General features: G+C 39.4%; 1 protein-coding gene across 14 annotated transcripts in view; it reads right to left on the bottom strand.

Annotated features, from left to right (window-relative positions):
* Window positions 1–3981: 3981 nt before the first annotated feature.
* mef2cb (myocyte enhancer factor 2cb) overlaps window positions 3982–17024 on the bottom strand; it is a 210770-nt gene continuing 197727 nt past the window's right edge. For 11 of the 14 annotated variants that reach the window (XM_088993757.1, XM_088993756.1, XM_088993764.1 and 8 more), the window contains 4 exons: window positions 12540–12712; window positions 10380–10509; window positions 9267–9402; window positions 3982–8158 (listed from right to left, as the gene is read on the bottom strand). In XM_088993757.1, coding sequence (XP_088849883.1) covers window positions 7792–8158; window positions 9267–9402; window positions 10380–10509; window positions 12540–12712 — 806 coding nt within the window. In that variant the 3' untranslated portion in view covers window positions 3982–7791. The remainder of the gene's footprint in view (window positions 8159–9266; window positions 9403–10379; window positions 10510–12539; window positions 12713–17024) is intronic. The other 3 variants (XM_088993768.1, XM_088993767.1, XM_088993766.1) reach the window with 1 other exon arrangement.

Raw genomic sequence — 17024 nt, 5'->3', positions numbered from 1 at the left:
TATCCCAAGCACATGATAGACGGGGTGGGGGTAGGGGGGGGGGGTGAAAAAAGGAGGAGGAGGCGTGTGTACCCGGGGTCGGGGGGGGGGGGGCACGAGACAACTTTCCGACCACTAAATAGACAAAGTGCGTGTAAAGTTTGCTGTCAGTTGGTTGGGATGACGATGATGATGATTTGGGGATTAAGTCCATCCTTAGTGAGGACGTGCCCAGAAATCCTAACAAGTGCCCCCTTTAAGTTCTTTTTGTTTAATAAAAAAGCTCCCTTTGTCATTGCACCACAATATACTAATAAAATGCACTTAAAATCATATTTTCTATTGCTCTTATTTAGTTTAGAGTCGTAGGAGACTTGGTCGAGGTTGCCAATTAATCTCGGTGGGCACAGACTGACGTTCTGAAGAGTTAATACTGTGTGTATATAAATACCATAATATTTATTTTTTTAATATATATTTTTGGGGGCGGGGTGCAAATAATATTTGGATCAATAGTTAGTTGGAATACTAAAACAATAACAATACTAAATGGTCCACTCACCCGAGTGCCTTTTTTAATTAGGTGTCATAATAGTGAATGTGTCCTATAATAATTCCAATAACGATTGTGATCGTGAAAAGCCCTTCCTGTCTAATTGATTCAGGGAGTAGTTAGGTTGCGCGTGCACGTCCAGTGACGTCGACGTGCAGCCATATTTAAATACGGCAAGACAATTAGCACAACCGAATATGCAAATTCAGCCGGTTGCCAGTCAGTATGCATGTGCCTGTGTGCTCGCAGACGGATTAATGCCACCCCCAACCCCGTCTAGTTTTTTTAAGTAGTGTTTTTTTTTTTTTAAATACAGAATTGTCTTATTTAGTTGCTTTGGACCACAATGAAGAAAAGAAGTACAAGAGAGAGGCTCTTTCATGCGTCGAAGCGCCGAATGCGATTTTTTTTTCTTTTAACGAGGACACGGGAGGCTTGCACATTTGCCGACGGTATTATCATCCTGAATATGAATAGTACATATTTATTGCAATGACTGTCGCTATTATTTGGTAATGTATTTATCGATAATAAGAAAGACGTACTGGACTATTTACCGCTTACAAATGATAAAAATGACATTTACTCTTAAAATGGTTCAATACGGTGAAGCGGGGTGTTTCTTGATAACACTGCTAATATTGTGATGTCTAAAGATATTTTATTTAATAATGCAAATGAGCGATGAATAGTCACATTGAGCGCATCAAGCCAGCATCTCCCTGATGCAACAACAATGGGGACTGAAAAATGACACAAAAAAATCGATACAAAAATACGAACTATGACTATAAAAGTCCCACTCCGTGCTTGTTGAAAGTGCATTGACGCAAAAATGTTGCTTATTGAACTCAGATTTCCAACTCATGTTTATCCATTGATCACATCCTGCCCACATTCTATTCACAACTTGACGTCATGTGACCTCGTCTTTCGTGACAGCTTCTTTGACGTCGTTTTGAAGTTTCTACACAAATTTAGCGCATGGTGATTATTTTGTGGCCATATCTGGATCTCATGTCTCTCACCCACAGTGCTCAATGACATCGTGCGCTCCTATAGAGTTATAATAGACTTGCGATGTTTACAGATTTGTTCCCCCCTGGCATCTTTGCCCCCTCCCTCCCCATACGACTTTAACACACAAAGCCTATATATATTCACATTGGGAGTGGCTCTTTGATTTTTCTCATTATTTTTTGTGACTATACAAATGTATTGTCCAGAATTTGTCTTCATTTATTGGTCTAGATGACGTGCAATGTTTGAATTATGTGACTTTAGTTGGCGGTGGGAACTTACCTGCGCTCATGCAGCACAAAGGAAGACTGGAACAATGTCATATGAACTGTGGACTTTATTGCATGATACTGTATAAAAAAAGTAAAAATATGAAGATTAATTTTGATGATTGTCTTTGTCAGAAATCAATGTGTGTGTGCGTATGTGTATACATAATATTCATTTCATCTTGGTGTTTAATTCGTTTTTAGAACGTCGGCAGGGCGTGGTGACTGTAACATTAACTTCCATAAGGAGTCGAGGCTTTTTAATGACGCTTAAATGACATTTAAAAATAACACGCAGCATTTTATCATTGATCGCAGGCTACGGTGACGAAAAAAACTCCAAATAAAAAGGCAGATAGATCAGGAGAGCCTTTAATTCTATCATTGTACTTGTCAAGGCGCGTTGATTAGCATTAGCATGCATTGTTAGTTAAACTAGGACGGTGCGAAAGTTTGCCATTAGCACGGTCCTATTGTGCTCCTGCTATCGATGTTAAAGCCTTACAGTATCGTTTTTTTTGGTAATTTGCCATGACCTTCAAATGGAATGAACCGTCTTAAAATTTGAGTGGTTTGGGACAAAACTTAAAAAAATAGACACCATGTCTGACGTTCACGGTCGTCAAACTCACCCCGGAAGTTCAGCTTGGCTTCATGACTCAATGCTGACATCTTGTGGTGGCACTGATGATAGCTACAACTGGACTTGACTCGAATAGGTTGAATTCATTAAATGCATTTTCCACATTAATAAAATATATTCTTGGTTAAAATGCTGAAATGTCATCTATATAATTCTGATATATTCAAACAAATTACACAGGTTCGTAGTTTTTTTTTTTTTTTTTTAATGGAACGTGACTCATTGCACTTTAACAAACCACGTCATCAGCCATGTTTGAAATTAGATTTTGACCTTATCGTTTTTATTTTAATGACTGATTTTATTTATTTATTTATTTAGTATTTTTTTACAAAATCAAAACGATCATTTATTACATTAGTGAAACAGCGAAAACGGAATTCTTACGGTTCTAAAGCTGAAAAAAAAACGATTAAACGCACCACCCCACCAAAAAAATAACGAAACATTTTAATGTCTATTGTATTTATTATGTACTCATAAAAATAAACGCTGGTATTAATTCATTTATACGACTCAATTTCCCAGATGTAGTGCTCGTTGATGATTTTCAACCTGCCTTCTAAGTGTATACAGCAGGACGCATTCGTTAAATTAAGTAGTGCATTTGTTGTCGTTTTTTATACATGCACTGCGAAAACACACATTTGTGTGATTGGTTTGGGTTCCTTTAAAACGCTATTAAAATGATTGCTCGGGAGTTTACAGTGTTTGGAAATGTTACAGGGCTATAAAATTCGTTTTACAAGCACATTTTAATTGAGAATATTCTTTTTAACAGCAGCATGCTTCGTACATTATTTTGATACACTGCTAGATATGGCTTTGCCATTGTGAGAACGAATTTAGCTCGGGTCACTTATTAGTCAACGACTATTTAAAAGGAACGCTGTAGAATAAAAACCAAAAGCAAAGCGTACCATATCCAGCTCTGGGGATTTTTTTTAAACAATATTTTATTTCTGACGACGAATGAAACACAATCTAAAAGAGACCTTTGTATAGGTAGCATCGCTAAAGGCCGAACTATATATATATTTTTTTTTAAATCATCACAATCCTGCCTTTCGTTTATATGTGTAGCTATGAATCACATTTAAATTTTCCAACAAACCATGTCAAAGTGCCCTTGAGCAAGAGACCAAACACCCCCACCCTCAATGGTACTAGATGTTGCGTCATCGGTTGGTGAATGTGGTAACCGTGTAAAGCGTTTTGAGTGCCCAAGGTAGAAAAGCCAAATAAATTGTGTCTTCCGTATCTTTTGTCTGTTGACGTTTGTTTTGTTTGCTTTTAACAATGAATTTAATTGACTTTCTATTAATATGTTACTGGAAGAAAATGCCCTGCCTGTAAAATGCCCATTGTGTCATGCTTTTAATACCAATTGAGCATTGCGCAATGTCGATTTACGCAACCCTCACGTGGATGAACTCTTGGGAGTCTGCTTTGAAACAAGAACCATTGTTCCAGATATGCGTGGAGAAACAACACAATAAAATCACACCGAGTCACCATGAGGATAACTAAGAAAGCCAGTAAGTTTACTGAAATCTCTGCAAAATACAAACAATTCAACTCCCTCTCAGCAGTGGAGACTTGTATATTCCAGCCTCACACAGCTCAGTTTCAGTCCCTCGAGTTCCACGGTTGGACTTTTTTTTTATCGAGCACCATCACCGCGAGTCTCAAGTGGCGACAAAGGCCAGCTTATGCCGCTAAAAGCCGCTCATATTCCACACGTGCACATACACGCAAAAAAGAAAATCTCCAAAGCTGCTCCAGTCACTGGGTTGACACACGCTACATTTCACACTACAGACTGACGATTTAAGCATTAAACAGAAACAGGATCCTTTTTTTTGTTCTTTGAGATTTAAATAAACCACACAATGTGGAGTAACAAATAGGGATGATATGCAAATTACACATGGCTGTACAGGTGGCGGCTGTTCCCCTTTTTTTGCACTGCAAAGTGACTCGACAATCGGCTGAGGTACCGTCTGAGTCATTTGGAAGGTATCAGCATTACTTTTAATCTCTTATTCAAATTCAACGACAGCACAACAACTGATCAACAGATGATGAAAACAAGTGAATGCAATCAAAATAAAAAAAGGAAAATATAAATAGGCTTCATGTCTTTGGTGAATGTTCAACTCTAATTAATCACCTGGCTCGAGAGCTCAATTTGAGAGTCAATATAAATAGATGCTAATTACCAGGTCATGTGACTTCTTGATGCATGCATTTCTAAGATCACATCACTCCAAAGGACAAAAAAAAAGCAACACACAAGAAAAGGAAATGCTGTCAGCATCAACACAAGAGTCAAACTAGACTTGAGTGGAATTGAAGTGTGAAAGAAATTGTATATTTGAACATTTTTTATTGTCATGTTTCAATGCTTGCAAAGTAAAAACATAAATGAACGTGAAAATAAGAAGTTTACAACACACAAATGCCACTGGCTTTGGTTTCTCCACTCTGTTCGCCTCAAACATTTATTTTTTTCCCCTCTCAGCCTTTTTTTGTACTGAATAAAAAAAAGAAGAGTAAGAAGAACACTGCTAGAGAGGCTCTGCCCCTGTTTGAATGCACAGACTATACAGTAACAACATAGTGAACCTGCATGAAATATGCACATTGAAATATCATAACACTTAAATGACAGCAGATACATGACTCAGAGGCAGATAAGTGGCTAGTTTGGGGGCATCAAAACAGCTATCGATCAGGAATTCGCGACTGCTGATCACATTTTCTCCTGTATGTAGCTGTCAAAAATGAGAGCAAATTATAGTTGATTTGAAAATAATTCCACTTGAGGAGATGGAGAATCAAATTAGGTTTGCAAATGGATTTTTTTTTTTTTTTTGGGGGGGGGGGGGGGTATTCGTGATCATCCTATGGCAAAATTTGATGTGTTAAATTAGCTGACGATGGAAACTGTACAGCTTGAGCCTTTGGACATGACAAGCTGAGGTTGCGTCGAGCCGAATGAAGGAAAACAAGATGAATAAGTTAATGAAGCTTAAGGATGAAACATGTGAGACATCAAAACGCATATCGGGGCCAGACGCTATTGTATTGATACGTCATTGTGATTTGTTTTTGTCGTCCTCGCTTGCACACTTACTGCTTGGGAAAAAAAAAAAAAAAAGTTGTAGGAAATACACCAGCTCTGCTCAGGGCTCAAAATAAACAAAACCAAACATGTGCGACTGCACGTAGAAAGTCCACTAGGAAAACAACAACCAAAAAAAACCAACAAATTATTATATATATTTATATATTAGAAAGCTATACACAAGCATGTTAATTTCACAGATGTTTTTTTTTAAAGATTCTTATTATTACCATTATTATATATCATTAGAAATACACGTTTAATAACAAACCTCTACAAAGATAAAACAGTTCAGCAAAGCATCAGTCTGTTTCATGGCTTAGGGCTCCAAAGCCCATTCATCATTCCCTCCTGCCCCCCACCACCGAGCGCAGAATAGGGTGGGATGCACTTCTCCTTTCTCTTATTTAGCAAAGCTATCAAAAAACACATTCTGGCTTATAGAAACTACAAAAAGCCACAAAAAATGCTTTGCATTGTATTCCTTTCATATGAAAATATAAGCAAGTGTATCGTACAATTGTTTTTTTTTGCCTTTTTTTCCTCTTTCTTTTAATAATACTGATAGTTACTACTCGATCCAGAGTCTTGTTGATTACACTAACTCTTCGATCAGAGGGTGGTCCTCACGCCCCCCTGCCTCACTCCTCACTTTTTAAAACACCAAACGCTCCAAACGTATTGGAGTCCGATGACCTGTACAGTCCTTCAAATGTTGCATATTAAGCTTTTCTTTTAGCCAGTAAATAAATCTTGAAATGTCCGGCAACTTCTTGAACCCCCCCCAACCACTTCGACCTCTATTTACATAAATACGTTGAACCTGCAACATGACATCATCTAATGTTAACACACATTTTTTTTTTGCAAGGGAGACGGTACGTAGCGAGCAAACTGACACTGTACACACGCGCGGTGCTAAGCTGCACTCGCTTTCATGTTAATGCTTCTTTTTTTTTGTCTTTTCTAGTCACTAATGATTCTCTGCAATTTGTCAGAAACAGAAACAGAGTACAGTGATACCTTGGCTTACGAACTTAATTGGTTCCCAGACAAAGTGTGTAAGGCAAAAAGTGTGTATCCCAAAAATTATTTCCTATAGCAAACCATTAAAATAAGAATAATCCGTTCCCAGGGCCCCATAAAACACAATTTTCTTTCTTACGTTCTAATTTTCTAAGCCTTAAAACTACACAAAATATACATTCTTTTATGTATAATAAATGTGCTATAGTATTATAATTAAATAAATAAACAGTACTGTATAATAAAGTTGTTTTATTTACGACCTTTGTGATGGTCGTTGATGGCTTGCTGGAATGGAGTGGCCAGTTTCCTCAGCATTAAACACTTGAAAAGGAACGTAACCTTCTTCTTTAACCATCTTGAGGAATGATCCCTTGTAGGTGCTTTCTCTGTGATCATTTTATCTAGTTCCTCATCAATTGTGTTCTGTTTAGCTGGGTTGATAGCTTTTTGCATCAAGTGTATGTAGATGGCTGGTGCGGGTTGTTTGTGGAGCCTGATTGATGGGATATTTTAACCTTGCAGTCTACACTCTGCCTTTGAACTATCAAACTCTCTCACTGTCGTCTGCCTGTCTCTTTAATGTTCCACTGCTGCGTTCTTGCCCAATTGTATGGCTTTTACCGTAGACTGGGGGTGGGGAATAGAGAACAAAAACAGTCGGCTGCCATTTTGTTGTTAGAAGAAGGGGCTCGTTCGCGAACAACACATCACTCATTGAGGCAGCTCCGTGTACGAAAAAAAGTTCGGATGCCAAGGTAAAATTTTCATAAATGTAACGTTCGTAAACCGAAACGTTCTTAAGCCAAGGGGTTCGTAAACCGAGGTATCACTGTACCTGACTATTGTTGTTGGCGAGATGCATATATGTACACGGTTGTGAAGATATATGCATTTGGTGATGTGTTTTAGCCACGCGCAAAGCAGTTGATGCATAGTTCCCTCAACCAAAAATCGAATAGAAAGACCGCCTGTCCCCGAATGACATCTACAGGAGCCCACCAGGGTTATGTGATGTCATATGTATAGCGCACATCCACACACACTCAGCAAAAATAAAATAACATCAAAGAAAAACGGTTGTCGACTTCTTAGATGGGCTGTCAGATGATTGTGGTACTGACAAAAGGGGACAGGTGGGGGGGGGGGGGGGGGAGTCGGGCCCACGCTATCATGTGGCCCACCCCTCAGACAGGCGCACCCGCTTGATGGAGGGGCTCTCGCGCTCGTCCATGGCAGGCCGCGACAGTCCCAGAGGAGAGTGGAACTCGTTCCTGTGCTCGTCGCGGTCGCTGCCTTCGTGGGAGCTGCTACAACTGCTCAGGCTATCGACCGGGGAGCGTCCAGAGTCCTGGCGGGATGAGGGGTTCTGGGTGGGTACTACACCGACACCACCACCACCACCACCGCCGTAGCCCCCCGGTGTACTGCTGGTGCGATCTCTAGGAGGAGAAACAGGTTCGGACTTGATGTGCAGGCTTTGAGTAGAGGGCAGGGAGAGATTTGAACCCTGACATAAGTGAGAGCTAGAGCAATTTCTGTAGGAAGGAAGAGGAAAGGAAAGGTGTTACAGAGATACAGAGCACACAAACATGCATTTGTCTATTTCTCAAAGGTGTCGTATTTGTGCGCTGAAGATTGGAAACAATGGGTGATATGCGGTGCGCAACAGTGGTGTATCGACTGCGAAAAACCCTCATAAATCAGGTCACTCTTAAAGGACAACCGACACCTCCGGACAAGTTGCGTCCTTAATTTGTAAAATCACTTCGACAAAGCGCATTTTACAAAGATTCCACCGCATATAGCTATATGTTACGTTTTAAGACTGGCGCTGAATATTCAGGAAGTCTTGTTTTCAAGTTGATGACGATTCCCTCCGTGACGTCACGGAGGGAACGCCCCTGACCGAGAAAGCGACACACAATGCATTTTGGGCACTTTTTTTTGGTCTGAAAACACCGTGTTGATCGCAAAATTAGAAGGAAGATTACATTAATAACGCGATGGTGAATCATTATGTATCGCACGAAGACTACCAATTGCGATAAAACGCATAAAGAAGGTGTTAAATTGACACAAATTATCAGTAGACAAATTAGCCCATTTTCAACAGAGCTTGTGCGCCATCTTGTGCATTTTCTGGGACGCTACATTGGAGTCCAGACGGCTCAAATTGATACGGAAGGACTTCTTTAATCGATTGCAAACATTTATGATTTCCTCTTCAGAACTATTTGAATCATATTCATAACTGGATGAGTAACAAGAAAGCATCTTCTCTGAATCTGAACTCTCTGAAGCCATTGTTTTGATTCTCGAACAGGGCAGTTTGTGACGGTGTATCCTGGCGTGGGCGGGACTTTCTGAATCTCGCCATTTCTGAGCTCATTTCGTGGCAGTTTTGGGACACTAAGTCATTTTTATTGGTGTTTTGCATTTAAAAATATCAGCCTGCGTGTTTTGGGTATTTTAGATGCTATAAAACGTTTTTCTGATGTCAGTTAGGAAACAAAAAAATTGTATTGGTTGTCCTTTAAATCACGGTATCACTGTCACATTTTTTTGGGGGGCTATTCAGTGTGACATCATCCTATAGTGATGAATCATGCATTGAAAAAAAAAACTCGAGCTGCTCCCACTCACCCGAGCTGTCCGAGGGCCGAATGCTGCATGTTCTGAAGGTGTTGCTGCTGCCAGCCACTCATTGAGCCTAGGTGGAGGGAACTGCCGCTGTTGAAACCCGACAGCGAAGACAAATCTGCACTATTTAGGGAATATTCTGTGCGATAGAAAAAAAAAAACACACAAAAAAAAACAAATACTTAGTCATGAAAGGATTGAGTGCAAGTTAAATGAGGCACCATTCCCGACCTCTTGACTCATTTGTGTGACAATAGCGCCCTCTTGTGTTCAATTGCTGTACAACGTTTGTCATGGGCCCTTTGCCCCATCTCAAGACCAGAATTATTTTTTTACAAGGCATTGAAAAATACAAAAACTGTGTGCCATCAAATATATATGAAATCATTATATTAAATTGTAATTAAATTAATTTTTTAAATAATAATACAATAATAATAACAATAGTACTTACTACGACTACAACAACAACAACTACTACTACTACTACTACTACTACTAATACTAATAATAATAATAAATCTCTTTTTAGGTCACCCTGTATAAAAAAACGGTCACTCTCTGAGCCAAGGGTGGGCAAACATTTTGACTGGCGGGCCATAATGGGTTCTAAAATGTGACAGAGGGGCCGGTCCAGGAGCATTTGGAGGGAGTGTTTGGGCCGGATATACTAAAGCATTAAATGTAGTGTGTGCAAACCTCATAGAACAGTAAGAACACTACAACCCAATTTATTAACTGTCTTTCATACGTGAAAAATAGCCCTAATCAGTTAATAAATTTGTCTCAAGGAATATGCAAGATATGGCATTTACATACTATTTCGCGGATACCTGGAATGGAGGCAGGCAATTTTATGGCCGGGCAGGCAACTTTTCAGAGTTGTCTGCCCTGGTGTCCGCTAACTTTTTGTCATGAGTTTCAGACACTGTTTTTACTATAATTTGGACAAGTTCGGCGAGTCGGATTAAAAAGCCTAACAGGCCATATGTGACCCGCGGGCCGTAGTTTGCCCATGTCTGCTCTAAACTCATTAATCAAACCATTTGAACAACATTGTGACTAATTCCAACATTCATGCCTGTGTAAATAAATGTGAAATGGTGTGCTGCATACCTGTACCATAAGAAGTGGAGATAGCCGACGGGTAACCCCCCATGCCTTGTCCCGGCAGAGTCGGAGTTGCTACTGACACAACTGGAGTGGCCAATGATTGAGCAGACTGGGAGTTGTTTATTCTCTGGTTCTGTCACAGGAAAAAAAAGGGGAATCGACAAAGAACAAGGAGATGAGAAAATAAAAGAGACTTCAGAACACTTCACCAAAGCCTCACGAAAAGCAGAAAAGTTGTACTCGTCATTTCATTTCTTTTCTTTCACTCAGCTGATGCTTGAGAAAACGAACGTGATGCCAACTTATATGGGGAAGCAAATGCCTGACACGCACTGAACCCAGTCAACCCTGTCATTTACCCTTAGTGAAGGGCCCGTTGTCGCTATAGTAACACCATCTGTCTCCAAGGCAACGTAGGGTAGCAGTGGCGAAAAGAGAGGACACGCTTTTCTGTGGCAAAGGTGAGTATTTGGTGGTGAAAGATGCAAAAAAAGGAAGCGGGACACAAATCACAGTGGGACACTGTTAATTGTGTGCGTGTGTGGTTGGCACGGCCGTTTGCACAGAGAAAAGCGGGAAAAAAATGAATGTTAAGAAAAAAAACTTATGAAACTAGCTGTCAGGTCAACGTGCTGTTACAGACATACAACACTGGGGGGCAGTGTGTGCTCTAACAAAATAAAAAGCCCACTGAGCACACTTGAGCGCAGTATAGCTTCAGAGAATGGAAAAAGTCAACCAGATTGAAAAATATCAGGCTCGAGTGATCTTAGTCGTGGCACCAAAATAAAATAAAAAAAGTGCACAATAAAAGAAAATACGAGTTTTTGCAATAATTGGACATTGAGGTAAATATGTTTGGGTTCATTTGATGGAGGCTGTTGGCATTTTCTACATTTGAGCAGTCCGACTTACCAAAAGCAGATCGACATCATCAGACTGGAGGGCATTAAAGGGGGAGGGTGATACATTTAAATTAGAGATTGTGAGTGAGGACGGAATGGCGTTCGAAGGAACAAACTGCGACTAAGGATATAGAACACGACACGGACCTTGTATCATGACAAAAGGTAAACAAACAGCAGCTCACGTACACTGTTTCTCATAAAGGTGTGATAAACTATTGATTATTTTCCTCCCCACTTTTTATGAAACACAAGTAAAAGTTGGGATTAAATTCATTTCACGGATGGGGGACACAGAATGCCATTATTGCCTTTGATCAAAAGTGATGACAAAAAGCATTTAATGAGGAAGGAAAAAAAGTGTGACGGAAAACATAATTTCAATTTAGTGGGAAACAATGCAGAGTCACTCAAAAGCAATTCTAGATGGTGGAACTACAATTTTCTTTAATAGGACGTGAAAGAATCCTTGCTGAATCAAAAAATAAATGAACACAAGCAATACATACAGGCGATGCATTTATGCATCTTTGTGTATATATATATATATATATATATATATATATATATATATATATATATATATATATATATATATATATATATATATATATATCGATATTCAAGGGAGTCCGAAAAAATATCGATATAACCGGGACTATATATATCCGATATGTAATATCGATATAACCGGGACTATCCCACGATATGGACATATTTTAGTGCTTTATGTAGAAAACATTTATTTATGTTTATTTATTTCACATTTATTCATTCCAGTTTAGTTAACTTTTAACAACATTTTACTTGTTATTTATGTATTTATACATTAATTTATCTATGTATTTATATATGTATGTATTTATGCATTTATCTATTTTTTCACTTATCTATTTATCCATTCAGTTATGTATGTATTTATTCATTTATGTATTCATTCATTTTTATTTATCCATTTAACTATTTTTGTATTCATGTATTTATTTCTCTATTTACCTATCTATTTCTTCATTTTTATTGTGATTATTTTTTTAAGGAATAGCAAGTCCTAATGACCTAACTTTAAAAGCTGTATATTTTAAGGTGGTGTTGAGTATAAAAAGTTTCAGCCTTTGACTGGAAACAAATGGGCCAATGAAATTCAGGATCTGATAAAAAGATGTACGGTGAGGTTAAAGCGCTATATAAATCAATATGTATTGTATTGTAAAAATAAGTGGGCCTTTGAAGATCAGTAACGATGGTTTGGTTTACTCACAATGGACGGCATGTTGTTCTTGGCGCCATGCGGGATGAGAACACGGAGATCGGGCTTGCGGTTGTTCATGCCTAAATTCATGGGTGGGGGTGATTTAGCCTGCATATTCTTGTTCATGCCGCCCTGAGAGACCAGCAGACCGGGGGAGTTGCGGTGATTGCCATATCCATTTCCTGGCAAAACAAAGCAAAGATGGAATAGTCAGAAACATTCAGGAAATGTGGCGGGACTGAAAGTTGACTTAATATTTCAACAAAAAGTCACATGAATAATGTTTTGGTCTGGTGCATGATTTCATTTCATCTGCCCCTTTTGTCGTATGCTAGAATGGCACTTCCACAAGACTTAAAGGACAACCGACGTCTCCGGACAAGTTGTGTCCATAATTTGTAAAATGTTGTTAAATGACTTCAAATGACTTCTACTGAGCGTATTTTACAAAGATTCCACCGCGTATAGCTAGATTTTACGTTTTAAGACTCCTGCTGAATATTCCGGAAGTCTTGTTTTTGAGTTGGTGACGAGTCCGTACGTGACGTTACTGAAGGAACGGCCCTGTGACACCCCTGACCGAAAATAAGGACACATTGTAGCAGTCCTTCCATCACGTCAATGCCAGCGTCCAAGCTCCATATAAGGAATTTATCAGCCTGTGGAAACGCAATACACTGTCATGTCTACAAGAGGTCGCCATTTTCTTCTGCCTTTTTTTGGGTGAGATATTTCCCCCCAATGTTGCCTCGAAATGGCACTGAATAAATTCTTTAATCGATTGCAAACATGTATGCTTTCCTCTTCAGAACTATTTGAATCATATTCATAACTGGATGTGGAACAAGAAAACATATTCTCCGAATCTGAATCCATTGTTTTGATTCTCTAGCAATCCAAGACATCCTGGCGTGACGTCACGAACTGGGGGCGGGACTTTCTGAAAATGCGCAATTCGCAGCTCAATTTTTTACAGATTTTGGACATGTCATTTTTGTGGATGTTTTGCATTTGAATAAAAATATCATACTGCGTGTTTTGGGTATTTTTGATGCTATAAAACGTTTTTCTGATCTCAGTTAGGAAACAAAAAAGTGACGTCGGTTGTCTTTTAACTCATTCACTGCCATTCCCGAATTTATTTGAGAATTGAAATGTGTGACGTGGAGCGCCATTCCCGAATTTGTTCGAGGTTTGGTTTTTCTTGTGAGGGGGTGTGTGAGGGGTAAAGTGCTGGTCAGACCTCCGGCATTGTTTTTTTCCCTTCCACGAGGTGGCAGCATTTGCCTTTTGTCCATGTTAGCGCTTTCTTACAGCTTCAGTTGTTGATAAAGCGCTATATAAATCAATATGTATGTATGGTATAGTACTTTGTACAGCAGGGGTGTCAAAATCCGGTCCTAGAGGGCTGCCCCCTACATATTTTCCAAGTCTCCCTGTTGCAACACACCTGATTCAAGGGAACCAGAGTTTGACACCCCTATTGTACAGCCACCGCCTTTTCAAGGTCAGATAACTCCAGACCCATATAACTTAGGAATTACCTCTTTTTTTTCCTGATGAAAGAAAAGAGTGAAAGGTTTCTTACGCTGCATTGAATGTTTACGTAATCCTAAAACTCAATATTCTGTGGGCCCTGGAATTTTAGTGAAAATGACAAAAACCCTGGCACTGGAGTGGACACATTTTTGCAGATCACCTGGCAGTTAATGAGTTAATAACACCCCCCCCCCCCCCACTCCGAAATTTAATTGAATATTTTTTTGTGCATACCGGTAAGTTTGGAGGAGATATAACAGGATGAAATGTCTATATGGAGTCATATGCAAAAGGCGTTGATTCAAACGATCATTGCTGAAGTTCTGCACTGTAATATCTTAACAATAAAAAAAAAACAGATCCCAGAGTTAAATAATAAATCCTGCGGTGTAAAACCAGGGGTATCCATGAAATTCCGTTTTCACCTTGCAGTCCCTTTTTAGTCTCCACGTCTTTTCTGTCATTTGGCCAAATGAGCCAAAGGAACATTGCTTTGTGTCAGAAGATCCTCGAGTGGTCATATCATTTACTTGAAAGAGAGAACCTCCACCTCTTCGTCTGACTGTTGTCACAGTCAGTTAAGGCTACATGTGCCCGGCAACAGCCAGTGAAACATGGAAAAACTTCAAATTACGGGCAGCAAGACCACAATGGGACGGGGCCCATCATTTGGCCATCACAACTAAACATGTGTGGTTGTTCCGCACATAGACCCTCCCTTGGGGCTTCCACCAGCTCAGCAAAGAGAACACAAGTGCAGCGCACGCTTTTCCCTCTTTGAAAAAATGATGCGGTGAAAACCTCGCAATGTCTTAAAGACAAAAAAAAAAAAAAAAAAAGAAATAAAATAGGAGGGAAGCATTCCTGCAAGCAACATATCTTTTTTTCTAACCAGATCCCACAAGCTGCCCCCCGTCACCCCCGCCCTCCTGAGTTTTCGTTCCTTCTTCCAAGGGCTAGAACACAGGGCGCAGTGTGGACTTTCCCACTTGAAAGACAGGCAGGAATTATACGTTAGACATAAATGAATTTCCTAATCATACACTCCGGGGGGAAAATGAGTCGCAGATGTCTTCCTGGGCAATTTCCCTTGCTGATCTTTGTTTAATTTGAGAGCGAGGGTTTTTGTTGTTTGGAAATGAAAAGTCTCAAAAAGCACAATTTGAACGGTTTGACGAGTAAAACGTGTGCGTGCGCGCGCTCTCGAGCTAACGTGGGGCTGCTTCATGCGTGGTTGCCATTCTCATTCGATGCCATCTTTTTTTTTAAATAATCTAGCCATTATCTTCTTTTTTTTTAAATTTATTTATGTATATTTTCGTGCGCTCGGCTGACGTGTGGCTGCTTTATGCATGATACCATTCTAATTTAATGCCATCCTTTTTTTTTAATAATGCAGCCATTATCTTTTTTTCTGTCATTTATTTATGTATATTATTTTTAAAATTCCACACTGGACATTTTTACTGCTTATGTACAAAACTTTATTATTTATTTATGATCTACTTATTTATTATCTATCTTTATTTATTTACAGCTATTTACTTATTTATAATCTATTTATTGATCATCTATTTATTGACCATGTATTTATTTATTTGTCATTTATGTATTTATTTGTCATCTATTTATTTATCATTTATTTATTATTTATCATCTATTTATCTGAATGTCTATCTATCTATCTATCTATCTATCTATCTATCTATCTATCTATCTATCTATCTATCTATCTATCTATCTATCTATCTATCTATCTATCTATCTATTTTTTTAATCTAGCCATTCAACCATTTTTTTATATTTTATTTTCACATGGTAAAGAAATCTCTGTAAACAGCTATCACCGAAATATTTTTAATCTACAATGACGACATCTTTGGAAGCGCTCACTTTTCCATGCGGATGGGCCATCACATGCGAGAGCAACATCTTTGTATGTCTGAAAAAAAAAAAAAAAAAAGCAAAAAAAAAAAGCGAGCGTCGCATATGGATGCACGTGTGTGTTTTCTATGGGACCCTCTTAGTTCTATCTCAATCCTCACATTAGCAAAGTGGCAGCTGCCTCTTCAGCTTTTTCCCGCACTCTCATTCTCATGGCTTCCCCCTTTGTGCGCTGGAGTGGGTGCATGTGGAGATAGCTGAATGAGACCTCATCCACTCCCTAAAACACACATTGACGCCACGCATATACACACACTTGGGTAAATAAGCCGCGCTTCTGTCTTACGCCAGAGATGAAAACGTGCTAAGGGGAGAGACATTAATGCACCCTTTGGTCAGAACGACACACACATACACACATACGAAGGCTTCAATCAGACATCTGTGCGTCCCCACCGCGCCGAGATGGCTGCGGTCCAGTCAATTATTACTGCTCCCAGTTGGCCAATGGCACGCGCCGCTCCATAAAGCATTTCACAAGTCAAATCATCAAGTCGTTCAGTAAATGGAACGACAATTGGAAGTCAAGCCTTTTCATTTTGGTGTTAGATCGTTCCCCCCCCATCCCCCCATCTGATTTCACCGCAGATGCCTTGACTCAACTCGCATGGATGTAAACGGCCGCTACGCAGGATAGGCCACTACATAAGAATTTGAGTGCCTTTATTCACATCAGTGGTTATTTGAAATCATTGTGGCTTGCAGTTAGCCGATTATGTGTGCCTGGACACTGAAAATTACAGTATTTTCTGGTGTATAAGGCACACTTAAAAGCCTTGATTTTCTTCAAAAGATGTCTCTGCGCCTTATACGCAGGTGTGCCTCATATGTGAAGTAATATTGAGCCACGACAGGTTTCGCAATTACTGTCGGCAATCACCGACTCCATTTCTCCATATAGAAGAAGTCGTGCGTAACCCCAGCCTCTACCATAGCACCGTATAATGTGTTGTGCCTGATTTTGGGAAAACTTTAATCTATTTAGATATTATATTTGGGAAACTTGCATTC

The sequence above is a fragment of the Hippocampus bargibanti genome, linkage group LG04 (genome assembly GCF_051943395.1).
Source record: "Hippocampus bargibanti isolate YZ-2025 linkage group LG04, ASM5194339v1, whole genome shotgun sequence".
Lineage (NCBI taxonomy): Eukaryota > Metazoa > Chordata > Actinopteri > Syngnathiformes > Syngnathidae > Hippocampus > Hippocampus bargibanti.
The sequence above is the reverse complement of the archived record's forward strand: the minus strand, read 5'-3'. Positions and strand labels throughout refer to the sequence as shown.